The sequence below is a fragment of the Diospyros lotus genome, chromosome 9 (genome assembly GCF_014633365.1).
Source record: "Diospyros lotus cultivar Yz01 chromosome 9, ASM1463336v1, whole genome shotgun sequence".
In the NCBI taxonomy this organism is placed as follows: Eukaryota; Viridiplantae; Streptophyta; class Magnoliopsida; order Ericales; family Ebenaceae; genus Diospyros; species Diospyros lotus.
This window is the reverse complement of record NC_068346.1, coordinates 5539392-5551652: the sequence shown is the minus strand read 5'-3', so window position 1 is coordinate 5551652 and position 12261 is coordinate 5539392. Positions and strand designations below refer to the sequence as shown.

Below are 12261 nucleotides of genomic sequence, written 5' to 3'. Positions count from 1 at the left end.
TTTATTGATTTTCAGGTAAATATCTACACCAAAGTATTTTAATTATTTTTTTATATTCCTTGCTAGTTGGAGTATCCAATTATGCCATGCTTGTATATCATGTTCTGAGTGTACTGATCTTCTATACATTTATATGACAATCTACTAATTGCCAGAATAAGAGGTGAGAAATGTACAAACAAGTATAACTGCTTTGGAAGAGGACTGCAAGACTGAAGGAGCTTCCACAACTCTTGGGGTGGCATCTGCAAACATCAAAATAAGAGAAGTATTCAAAACAAAATTCAGTAAAGGAGGCCAAGAAGTTTATCAGGTACAGGACAAAACCCGTGAAAATGAATACACCTTTGCAAGTTGTGAAATCAAAACATTTGTTCACACAAATTTCAAATCTTTGATCAACAGAAACCCATGTAAACATTTAACAATGTTCTTCTTTATTTAATGTCGTCTCGTCTCCAATCCGTACAGTAGGCCAGTAACTATTTTTGAAGAACAAAAGCAACTAATGAAACATAAAAAGACTGACAAAAATGAGCAGGTTCTAAAACGTGGCCTAGGCGGCCGCCGAGGCGTTAGGCAGCCTCTGGCCACCGTGAATACATGCAAATCAGCATCCTATGTGCTGGGCTCAATTAATCGGGCCCAATCGGCGCCTAGGTAGCCCAGGCAGTGCCTAGCCCACCTGGGTTGCCTAATTTTAGAGGAGAAAACCCAGCTTCTTCACTCAAAAGTAGTAGATGATGATGCTGCAAGTGACAAAGACTTCAACCACCAAAGGAGGACTCGGTCCAATCTGAACAAGCGTGGAAAAGGCATACGACCAAAGGAGGACTCGGTCCAATCCGAACAAACGTGGATAAGGCATGAGAGTGTGCTGTGGAAGCAGCCTCTTTCTCCATCATCTTCTTCTTGGCAGCTTATCTCAGCTTCACACCTATTAATATATATAGAACGATTTTGCTAGACCAACGGACAAACTGGAAGAAGGAGAAAATTGGGGCTCTCATGCGTTGCTCGCTGCTCTTCCTTTCATGTCACTGGCTCTCTCTCTCTCTCTCTCTCATTCGGACTCCAAGCAAACATTAAATCTGGGATATTGGATAAGCTTTGAAGTCTTCTTTGGCTACGTGTAAATAATTAGACATAAAATATGCCTTTTAAAATATTTTATTTCTAACAGTACGTGCATTTGAGATAATATAAATTTTATTTAAATAATTTTTCTAGACCCCAGCCTAGCGCCCAACTAGCGCCAAGTGCATTTTAGAACACTGGAAATGAGATAAAAAACAAAATTATTATTGATTGTAGATGTTGCCTCCATGAATTACAAATAATTATAGAGGCTTAGAGCTGTCACGACCCAAGGGTATAGAAGTAATTGTTTAATACATGTAATTATTCTTTGTTCTACTATAAGCTATTGTAGTATTATACCTTTCAGTTTATTACTAACTGAAACGAGAGAACAACCTATAAATAGGTTGTGGATTAGTTAGAGAATGCAGTTGATGAATGAAATCTGAATTCTTCATTCTCGAATTCTCTCTCTCTCCCCTCTGTTCTCTCTGATTTCTCCCTCCATTCTTCTAATTTCTCGCTTCCTTTCTATTCTCTCTTCCCTGATTCCTTCCAGATTCCAATTCTTGTAAACCCTAGGTGCGTGACATTTGGTATCAGAGCTGGTTGATTCTCCACTGGGATTCCATAAATTCCTAGTAGCTAATCAAGGTTCAAAGTTGTAAGCAATTGTTAGAATCTGATTCTGACAAGGGGAATACACCTGCAATTCAAGGGGAATTGCACTTGATCAGCGAGATAATAGAAGAACACAGAAAGAGAAGAGAGAGGAAAAACTAAATCAAATGTATTCAATCTTGCCTCTAAGGGCCCCAACCAATGGCTTATATACCAATCCTTTGCAGATTGGTGCCAAACATTTGAATTACATGTTCTACTCTCTTCTATCTAACTGCCAACTCTTCTACCCGTAACCACCTTCTCCCCTTTATTACAATAATACCTCGATACATTCATAGCCTCCTTCCTGCGCCTTAGTAATTCCTTTTGGTCACGTGACAATTCCCCCCGGCTTAAAACCTTACTTGTCCTGAAGAAGGTTCAGAGTAGTCCAGCTTCCTAGGGAAACTGCTTTAAGAGATCAATGAGATACTCCCATGTGTTGTTTTCTGGGTGGAGGTCAGATCAACGCACTAGCACTTGTGTGATTGGTACTTTATACTTGTAGATGACTCTTTTTCCCACAATGGCTATAGGTTTAACCACTTGTTGAACTTCTTGAGCTGCTAGTGGTAGAGTAGGACTTACAAGGTTATTGCCTGGATAAGGCTTAAGGAGGGACACATGAAATACAGGGTGGATGGAACCTTTTGGTAGATGTAGTCTGTAAGCAGCCTTGCCCACCTAAGCTATCACCTTATAGGGACCATAAAATTTTGGGCTAAGCTTAGTTACTACATGGACTTGCCTCAACCTCAAAAATACACCTTGTCCCCCACTAAGAAAGACCACTCACTCCTTTTCTTATCCGCATACTGTTTCATCCGATTCTGTGCACTAGCCAACTCCTTCTTTAAGGTTTGTACCACCTGCTGTCTCTGAGCCAAGTAGTTGTCTACTGTGGCTACTAGGTTATAGCTTCCACCAATTGGTAACAAAGGCGGCTTATAACCAAAGAGTGGCTCAAAAGGGGTCATTTTCAAGGCGGTATGGTGGTTGGTGTTGTACCACCACTGCACCAAAGGCAGCTATTTGTACCCGGTGGGATGCACTAAGCACACACACCTTAGATAAGTCTCCAAGCATTGGTTGATCCTTTCAGTCTGCTCCGTTTCAGGGTGGTAAGAAGAAGACTTGTAGTTGGGTTCCTAAGGACTTCATTAGCTCCTTCCAAAGTAGACTAATGAAAAAATTGTCCCTATTTGAAACAATTACCTGAGGCAGTAAATGTAATTTACCCACTTGGTCTAGAAACACCCTAGCCACTTCTTAAGTGGTAAAGGGCTAGACTCAAGAAATTAGCGTATTTCGTTAGTCTATCAACCACCGCCAGTTTGCAGTCCCTTCTTTCTGACTTTGGTAAGCCCTCCACAAAGTCCATGCTGATATTGGTCCAAGCCTGATCAAGAATTGGCAAGGGTTGCAACTTACCCGGAGGGTGAATGTTTTCATGCTTACACCCGTTGCAAATGTCAAAGCTCTTCACATATTCCTTCACTGTTTTTTTAATCCTGGCCAATAGAATAATTGTTTGATTCTACCATATGTATTATGAACCCCTGAATGCCCCCTAACAGGGGAGTCATGTAGGGCTACTAGAACCTTCTTCCGGAGTGATTCGCCATCTCTAATCACCATTCTCTCCTTGAACCTTAGCAATCCATTCCTTAGTGTATAGCCAAGCCTATTAGCTGGATCAATGGTTAACTGCTCCATGAGTTCCTTGGTCCAATCTCCCTTTCCATAGCTCAATGTCACTTCTAGGTACCAATCAGGAGTAAGGGAAGTCATGGCAGCTGAAGTTCCTTGTTCCAGACATCGAGAGAGGGCATCGACTGCTTTGTTCTCATACCCTTTCTTGTACTGAATAACATAATCAAGTCCCATTAGTTTTGACATACCTTTCTATAGAAATCCTCTTTTTGGGAGAATAATACGCTGTGTTTATTCCCTTGGGAATGCCACAAATATATACACAATAGATCCTAAGAATTCTCCTAGATTTTAGAGATTAGATTCCTACTTTGTAGGATTTGATTACAACAACCTTAAATACAAACAAATCTAATAAAAAATAACTAAGAAAGATAAGATGTAATAGCAATATAAATCAAGATAAATCACGGAGGATAAATCAGCAAATAACAAGCTCAGCAACTCGACAGCTCGACAACTCGGCCTTCTATTAGCTCGGCCTAACAACTTCCGATCTCCACTTTCCTATAGAGGTGTGTATGAAGTTTCTACTACAATAGAAACTTTAGGCGTTCATGGTCGGTCCTTATGAAGAATTTACCCCCTTCCAAGTAATGTCTCCACTTCTCTACTGCTACTAGGACAGCCAATAGTTCCTTCTCATACACACTGAGACACAATTAGGGGCCAATGCTTGACTGATAAAAGCTAGGGGTCTACCCCCCTACATCAGTATTGTCCCCATCTCATAGTTACTTGCATCAATCTCCAACACAAAAGGTTTGTTGAAATCCAGAAGGCTTAGTGTAGGGACCTCACACATTGCCCTTTTTAGTCTTTCAAAAGCTTCCTCAGCCTCCTCACTCCAATGGAACCCTTCCTTTTTCAACAACTCGATTAAGGGATTGCTGACGATGCCATAGTCCTTTACAAACCTCTGATAGTACCCTGTAAGGCCCAAGAATCCCCTCAGGGCTTTCACATTCACAGGTCACAACCAAGTAGTCACGGATGCTACTTTTGGGGGGTTTGTGCTCACTCCTACCCCTAATATAATATGGCCAAGGTACTCCACTTGGGTTTGTGCAAATGCACATTTAGACTTCTTGATGAACAACTTATTGAACCTAAGGACTTGTAGAGTAGTCCTTAAGTGCTCTAGGTGTTTGGAAAAAGTGGGGTTGTGGACTAGGATATCATCAAAGAATACTAGAATAAATTGGAGTAGGTAGGGCTCAAATATCTAGTTCATGAGGGCTTGAAAGGTTGCGGGAACATTGGATAAACCAAAGGGCATTACCAAGAATTCGTAATATCCTTAGTGGGTTCTAAATGCAGTTTTGTGGATATCTTTAGGGTGCATATGTATCTGATGATATCTTGCACGAAGGTTAAGTTTAGAGAAAACTTTGGCTCCTTGTAACTCATCCAATAAGTCCTCAATGATAGGTATAGGGAATTTGTTGAGGGAATTGAGTTGGCGTTAATCAACACAAAACTACCAACTACCATCTTTCTTTTTAACTAAGAGTAAATGGGAGGCATAGGGGTTGATACTTGGTCGAATGATGGACATTTGTAGCATGTCTTTCATGCATTCTATTTCAACCTTCTGTTTTGGGGGGTATCGGTATGAACGAAGGTTAATAGGCTCAGAGTTAGGTTCAAGTTGATAGTGTGGTCTAAAGGTCTTTGAGGTGATAGAGTCTTAGGTTCCTCAAACAAGTCTCCAAATTCAGCTAAGAGTAAATCAAGTGAGTCTAGCTGGTTTACCTCCCAAGGGGTTGAGGTAGAGTCCTTAGAAGCCAACATTAGCTTCCCTCCATACTCCGATTCTTCTTCCTCCTGCTCTAGAGCATGTATAGAGAATAATTAGGCTACCTATGTCCATTTGTTCTTAAACAATTTCTGCAACCTCTTACCTGTGATTAGTTTGCAAGTACCCACCTTTGCACTGCTAGTAATGGTCATTCTCCTTCCTCCTTTTTCAAAAATGACTTCTATCTTATTAAAATCAAAACAGATGGGACTTACTTCCTTCATCCAGTCCACTCCTAGGACCATATCACATCCCCCCAGTTTTAGAAGTCATAGGTTAGCCTCAAAATCTTCTCCCTGCATTTGCCAATAGAACCCCACACATGCTGACTTGCATATTACCTTTTGCCCATTAGTAACCATAACTGATAGAGGGTGAGTCCCCATTAGATTGCATTTTAACTTCTTAGTTGTACCTTAATCAAGTAAGCTATGAGTGCTTCTATTGTCAATGAGTATCATTAAGTTGTTCTCCTTGGCACTTCCTTCCACTTTTATAATCTTACTGGTAGTCACCCCCCTTAGGGCGTGCAAGGAAATTTCCACCTTCTCTTCCTCTCCATCATCACCTTGGTTACCTTCTTCTACTTCTACTTCTTCTTTAGTTTCCTCCAGCAATAGCAGTTGGTGTTTGCATATATGCCCTGGAGAATACTTGTCTCCGCATCTGAAACAGAGGCCTGCCAGCTTCCTCTGTTCTAACAACTTCCCAACTAAGGGTTGTGGGGGTGCTAGAAGAGCCAATCCCCTACTCCCTTGACCGATTGATCCCCCACCTCTATTCCATCCCTTGTTTCCCTGTTGTAAGGGCATCACTTGCCATCCCTTACTCCCTTCTGCTTCTTCATCAATGCCTCTACAGTTAACTCCTGTAGTTTGGCACACTCTACAGCCTCCTTGATTGTTTTAGGCTAGAACATCTTAACTGTGGAGCGTAGTTCTTCATTCAAGCCACTAATGAAGCTTGATACTGAGTATCCTTCAGTCAAGGTGAGGTTAGAGATTAACATAAGGGCCTTCAACTCTTCAAACTTCTATTGATAGGCCCACACAAGTCCCTCCTGCCTCAATTTGTTAAATTCCTCGACTACATCTAACATTCCTCTTTCCTCAAATCGTTCACAGAGATACTCCACAAATTCCCCCCAAGAGCACTCCTCCTTAAACACCAATCCACCCTTTGTACATGCGTCTCCCGCGTCATTCAAGTAAGCAATTGCTACTGTCACCTTCTGTTGTTCAGCCACATTGTAGAGACTGAACATCTTCTCACATCGCCTCACCCACCACCTTGGGTTATGGCTATCAAATAAGGGAATCTCCATCTTAGGCATTGGAAAACCAATCTGAATAGATTTGGTTGTATTTCCCGGCCTCCTTCCTCCTCTATTCTCCCCCATCCCCTGTGTTTTGTCTCCTCCAATTCAATAGATCCCTGAAATCTGAAATTCACTCCTTGGCCATTCAAGATTGGCCCAAATCTCTCCCTATGGGGAAACTCAGGTGAGATTTTTACTTGTGTTTGACTCAAAAGCATCAGGATGAACTACTGCATCTAATCCTGAAGAGCTTGACTCTGCTCTTGCATATGCTCTTCCAGCCTAGCATTATGCGCCTTGCTCTCTTCGCACCATAAATTCATGGCTCCCTCGACCCTCCTTTCCACCAAATTCTCTAGGGACCCCATGTAGTCCTGCATATCAGCCATTGTTGTTGTCACTTGTTGGAGTTGTGCCTCCATCTGCTTCATTTGAGTTCCATCCGCCATCTTCCAGTCCAGTCTCTTCCTATTGCCCAAGACTTGCTTTAATATCAAATTGTTAGAATCCAATTCTGACAAGGGGAATTCGCCTGCAACTCAGTGGGAATCGCACTTGATTGGCAAGATAATAGAAGAACACAGAAAGAGAAGAGATTGAGAGGGCAAACTGAATCAAATGTATTCAATCCTGACTCTAAGGGCCACGACCATTGGCTTATATATCAATCCTTTGTGGATTGGTGCCAAACATTTGATTTACATGTTCTACACTCTTCTATCCAACTGCCAGCTCTTCTACATCCTGCTACCGGTAACCACCTTCTCCCCTTTATTACAATAATACCCTGATACATTCATAACCTCCTTCCCGCACCTTAGTAATTCCTTCTGGTCATGTGACAGCAATGCAAGGCAACAATTCTTGGCTGTGATTCCGGCAACTTCTGTTAGCTACAACATAGTTGATCAGGGCAAGGTATCTTCAGAAGCTGAGCACAAGCGATTTTCAAGAAGCTGCAACTGTAATTCACTGTAGATTTGAGACGACTTAAGGAATGGTAGAAGGTACCAAGATGAAGCAGCTAGAAGCAAGGATGTAGGCAATGGAATTGGGACTGCTACAAACTTAGGAGGCAGTGAGTCACGACAAGGAAGAGAACTCTGCCATACGAGAAAGTGTGCATAGAGAATTGGAGAAAAGCAGAGAAGAAATTGCGAGAACATTGGATCATTTTGGCTAGAGAATAGACAGCATGTTCAACATACTATCGACATTATTGCCTCTATTTCGTTTATCAGTGGATTTTCCCCCAAGATCCACTTTCGATCCAATCCTACCTAGTGATGGAATTCTCCCTCGAGTTTTAGGATTGGAGTTTCCACAAAGATCCACTTATGATCTAATCTTGCCTGGTGATGGAATTCTTCCTCAAGTTTCAAGAATGCAAGAGGTTGAGGAATTTCTGACTCTAAAGCCAGCAATCCGGGTAAGAGGTTCTTCTCAAACCTCGCATTATACTCCCATGCCAAGGTTGGAGATACCGGTTTTTGAAGAATCAAAACCAACATGGTGGATTCGTAGATGCGAAAGATTTTTCCAGCATTATAATATACTAGAAGGATAGAAGGTTAACCTTGTAACAACCTATCTCAATGATACAACTGACTCATGCTATCAAGGTTGGAATAAGATGAGGAGATTTGAGGCCAATTGGACTAAGTTCGTGGAGGATCTATGTGACCGGTTTGGAGAGAAGTCAATGACTGACATAGTTGAAGAATTTAACAAATTAAAGCAAGACGGATCATTGATGGAGTATCATATCCAATTTGAAGAATTACAGTCTTTAATGCTGAATTCTTAGCCTGCTTTAACAGAGCAATAAATCAAGTGGCCTTAATTTATAAGTGGCCTTAAGAATAAATTAAGGCCAATTGTAAAAATGATGCAGCCTGCTACTGTTAAGAAAGCTACTGAGAAGGCAAGGCTACAAAGTCTACATTGGAAGTGATTCTCAAAAAGTACACTATCTTAATGAAAATTCAGCCTTTGTTCAGCTAATAGTTGGAAGGAAATCAAGACAATTTGAATTCTAGGGTTTATCCCAGCCCTAATTCAGTTAAATCATCTACTATGGAGCAAAGAAGGAAGTTAGGATTGTGCCATAAATATGGAGATAAATTCAATCCCGACCATCAATGTAGAAGACAGCTATTGAATATGGAAGACCTAGAGGATGAAAACAAAGAAGAAGAGCCAGCGAGAATTGGATGAAGAACAGCGGCTCAGTTGTAATAGTTTCTTGGGGACAAGAAACCTCTCAAGGAGGAGCGGTTGTCACAACCCAAGAGTATAGAAGTAATTGTTCAATACATGTAATTCTTCTTTGTTGTATTGTAGGCTGATGTACAAACTGAAAGGAGAGAATAACAACCTATAAATAGGCTAGATTAGTTAGAGACTACAGTTGATGAATGAAATCTGAATTCTTCCTTCTCGAATTCTCCTTCTCCCTTTGTTCTCTCTAATTTCTCCCTCCATTCTTCTAATTTCTCCCATCCTTTCTATTCTCTCTTCCCTGATTCCTTCCAAATTCCAATTCTAAACCCTAGTGTCATGACTCTACTCTAGGGGTAAGTCTGTAAAGGGTCGATAGTAGCCGTTAGTTGGTTAGCTGGGGTTAAGAGATTAGTTAGTTAGGCTAACTATACAACAACCCATTCCTTATTGTTACGTTAGTTAGGATATTAGTTAGGTTGTTGTTATACTGATATAGCCTCTATATAAAGAGACTTGCTACTGTGAGAATGTATTTTGAAAGAATAATAAGCTATTTCCTTTCTCTCATGTATGTCTCTCTCTTCCTCTTATTCTCTATTTCTCCCTCTTCCTCATTCTATCTCTTCTTTCTCCCTTCCTCATTCTATCTGTTCTCCCTACATTCATTTCTTCCTCTCAGAATTCTGCTTGAATTCCTTCAATGGTCCAGCCCATAACTTGAGGGCTTGACAAGTGATATCAGAGCTGGCATTCTTGGCAGCCGACGAAGTGGGTCCGTTAGGTGAGTCAATGGAGAGACACAGTCAGACCAAAGGTGTGTGATTGGAGCGGGAAGTCGACAACAAAGGGTTAGGTGGCAGTTGGTGGGTTCACCGATTCGGGTATTGGGAGCGTAGGGGTCAACAATTGGGTTCATCGATTTAAGTATCATAAACGGCGGTCGGTGGGGCATTGTAGGGAGCATACACTTCTTTCTGTTGATTCAAGAATTGAAAGCGTACTGGAGAGACGATTGACGACAAGGAACAAATTGGAAGAAATTTGGAATAGAAGGCAAACGTGGCAAGTGGATCCGTCGACTTGATTAAATTGAATGAACAAGAATGATTGCGGGAGTGCAAACGACCAATAAGGTGGATTATGATTGTGGGAAAAGACGATTCCGATGATTTGAAGTGTGATTATCCTAGGCGACTGTTGTGAGGTGACAAGCAACGATCTTGAAGCCACGACGATCCGAAGACAGAACCGAAAGGACCAAGCCGTCAGTAGTGAATTCGATGGCGGAAATTCAAACAACTCTGGTCCGTCGCTTGAAGGCAAAGCAGCGTTTCTTATCTTGGGTTGTCAATTGCATATAACACCCAAGAAAATTCCGACAAAGCTAGGGTCAAAAGTTGAAGGCGAAGGATCAAGAATTGGTCTTGATTGAAGTTTAAGACCGATACTTCTTGGCTGAGAAGTTCGGCCATTTTAGAAGCAAATTCCGATAATTGGTGATTCTCAATTGTTGCTATTCCAATCGAGATTCCCAACTCGGACTTGAAAGGATTGCAGTGGTGATCAAAGGAAGATTTCAACGGGAGCTGGGCAAGCAAATTTCAGTGATCCCAAAAATTGGACGGTGATTGGGTGATTCTGGCGATCTTGAAGGTGCAATTCTGAAATAAGGACAGATTGTCGTGTCAGAGGCAGATTTGCAAGAAATTGAGCTGAGAAGATGGATACAAGAATTGCACATACTTGGGATAGTTTTGATAGCAAATTAAAAGGTTTATCAAGTAAGTTTGATGAATTTTTTAAGTCTACCAAGAAAAATCATATGGGAGACGAGAGTTACAATGAGGAGTTCAACAAACTGAAACATGAGGATTCAGTTATGGAGTATTGGGTCAAGTTTGAGAAATTGAAAGCACGGGCGCTCCATTCCCATCCAACATTGAATGAGTCTTATTTTGTATCAAGTTTCAATAATGGTCTTAATGTTACACTGAGACTTATGGTCAATACGTTATGTCCTATGACGATGGAACAAGCAGTGGAGAAGGCGAGGGTGCAAAAATTAGCCCTGGAAGCCATTTGTAGAAAGCATGGGCCGCCACTTAAAAGTTTTCTTAAGAGTAGCCAGCAGAACAAAGGTAATTCTATGGCTACCCTCAATTTATAGCAAGAAGGGGATGAATTGTCAGCAATGGAACAAGAAATTCAGGAAGTAAAAGATAATCCTATTGAGGAGATCTCTAGGGAAGATGAGGAAGTAGAAGCTGTTGTGAACGCGAGAAAGGAAAAGATCACAATAGATGATATTGTTGGACATGTCATAGCCGTTGAAGAGGTAGAGGAGTTGGTGCTGATTTTGGTAAAGGGAAATGAAGGTGGTACTTCAAACGAGTTTGAAAAACCTGCTAAACAACGGGATGTTGTTTCTTCTCTCATTCATCAGATAAAGCCAAGGAGGAAGAAAAAGAGGCCAAGGCGAGTAAGAGAAAAGAACAAGAAAAGGCGAAGAAGAATTCAGATTGTGAAGGCTGGAATTGGATGAAGAACGGGTCAATTCTTGGGGACAAGAATTGTTTAAAGGGGTGGGGATTGTCACAACCCTAGGGGTAAATGCGTAAAGGGCCGATGGTAGCTGTTAGTTGGTTAGTTGGGGTTAAGAGATCAGTTAGTTAGGCTAACTGTACAACAGCTCATTCCTTATTGTTACGTTAGTTAGGTTGTTGTTATACTAATATAGGCTCTATATAAAGAGACCTGCTACTATGGGAATGTATCTTGGAAGAATAATAAACTCTTTCCTTTCTCTCATGTTGGTCTCTCTCTTCCTCTCATTCTCTATTTCTCCCTCTCTCTCATTCTATATGTTCTTTCTCCCTTCCTCATTCTATCTATTCTCCCTACATTCATTTTTTCTTCTCGGAATTCTACTTGAATTCCTTCAATTGTCCAGCCCACAACTTGAGGGCTTGACAAGCTTTGCCTTCACTTACCCAATCACCCTCCCATGGCCCAAAACCCCTAACTTTGATGAAATTAATTGCTTTAGAATCACCTAAACTTGCTGCTTCTTGAATTATCTCCAATGACCCATTCAATTCTATCCCAAACTGAATCCTCTGCAATTTGGGTCCGCTACTAAATTTTGTCGCCGAAATCGTCGAAAACACAACTGGAATTAGTTGGATCCACAACCAAGAACCATTGGCTCTGATACCACTTGTCAAGCCCTCAAGTTGTGGGCTAAACAATTGAAGGAATTCAAGCAGAATTCCGAGAAGAAGAAATGAATGCAAGGAGAACAGATAGAATGAGAAAGAGGGAGAAATAGAGAACGAGAGAGAGACAACAATGAGAGAAATGAAAGAGCTTATTATTCTTCCAAAATACATTCTCACAATAGCAGGTCTCTTTATATAGAGCCTATATTAGTATAACAACAACCTAACTAACATCCTAACTAACA

The 12261-nt window shown here is 41.1% G+C and overlaps 2 protein-coding genes across 12 annotated transcripts in view; one reads left to right on the top strand and one right to left on the bottom strand.

Annotated features, from left to right (window-relative positions):
* The window catches only part of LOC127809432 (uncharacterized protein At4g15970), a 66633-nt gene that overhangs the window by 36608 nt on the left and 17764 nt on the right, over positions 1 to 12261 (top strand). For 3 of the 5 annotated variants that reach the window (XR_008025110.1, XR_008025107.1, XR_008025108.1), the window contains exon 5: positions 156 to 313. The exons of the other annotated variants lie outside the window; for them this stretch is intronic. The gene's annotated coding sequence lies outside the window, so the exon portion shown is untranslated. The remainder of the gene's footprint in view (positions 1 to 155; positions 314 to 12261) is intronic. 5 annotated transcript variants of the gene reach the window in all.
* LOC127809431 (protein ACCUMULATION AND REPLICATION OF CHLOROPLASTS 3, chloroplastic) overlaps positions 1 to 12261 on the bottom strand; it is a 53224-nt gene that overhangs the window by 23249 nt on the left and 17714 nt on the right. For 4 of the 7 annotated variants that reach the window (XM_052348201.1, XM_052348202.1, XM_052348200.1 and 1 more), the window contains exon 3: positions 181 to 245. In XM_052348201.1, coding sequence (XP_052204161.1) covers positions 181 to 245 — 65 coding nt within the window. Of the gene's footprint in view, positions 1 to 176; positions 246 to 12261 lie in introns of all 7 variants that reach the window. The other 3 variants (XM_052348203.1, XM_052348206.1, XM_052348207.1) reach the window with 1 other exon arrangement.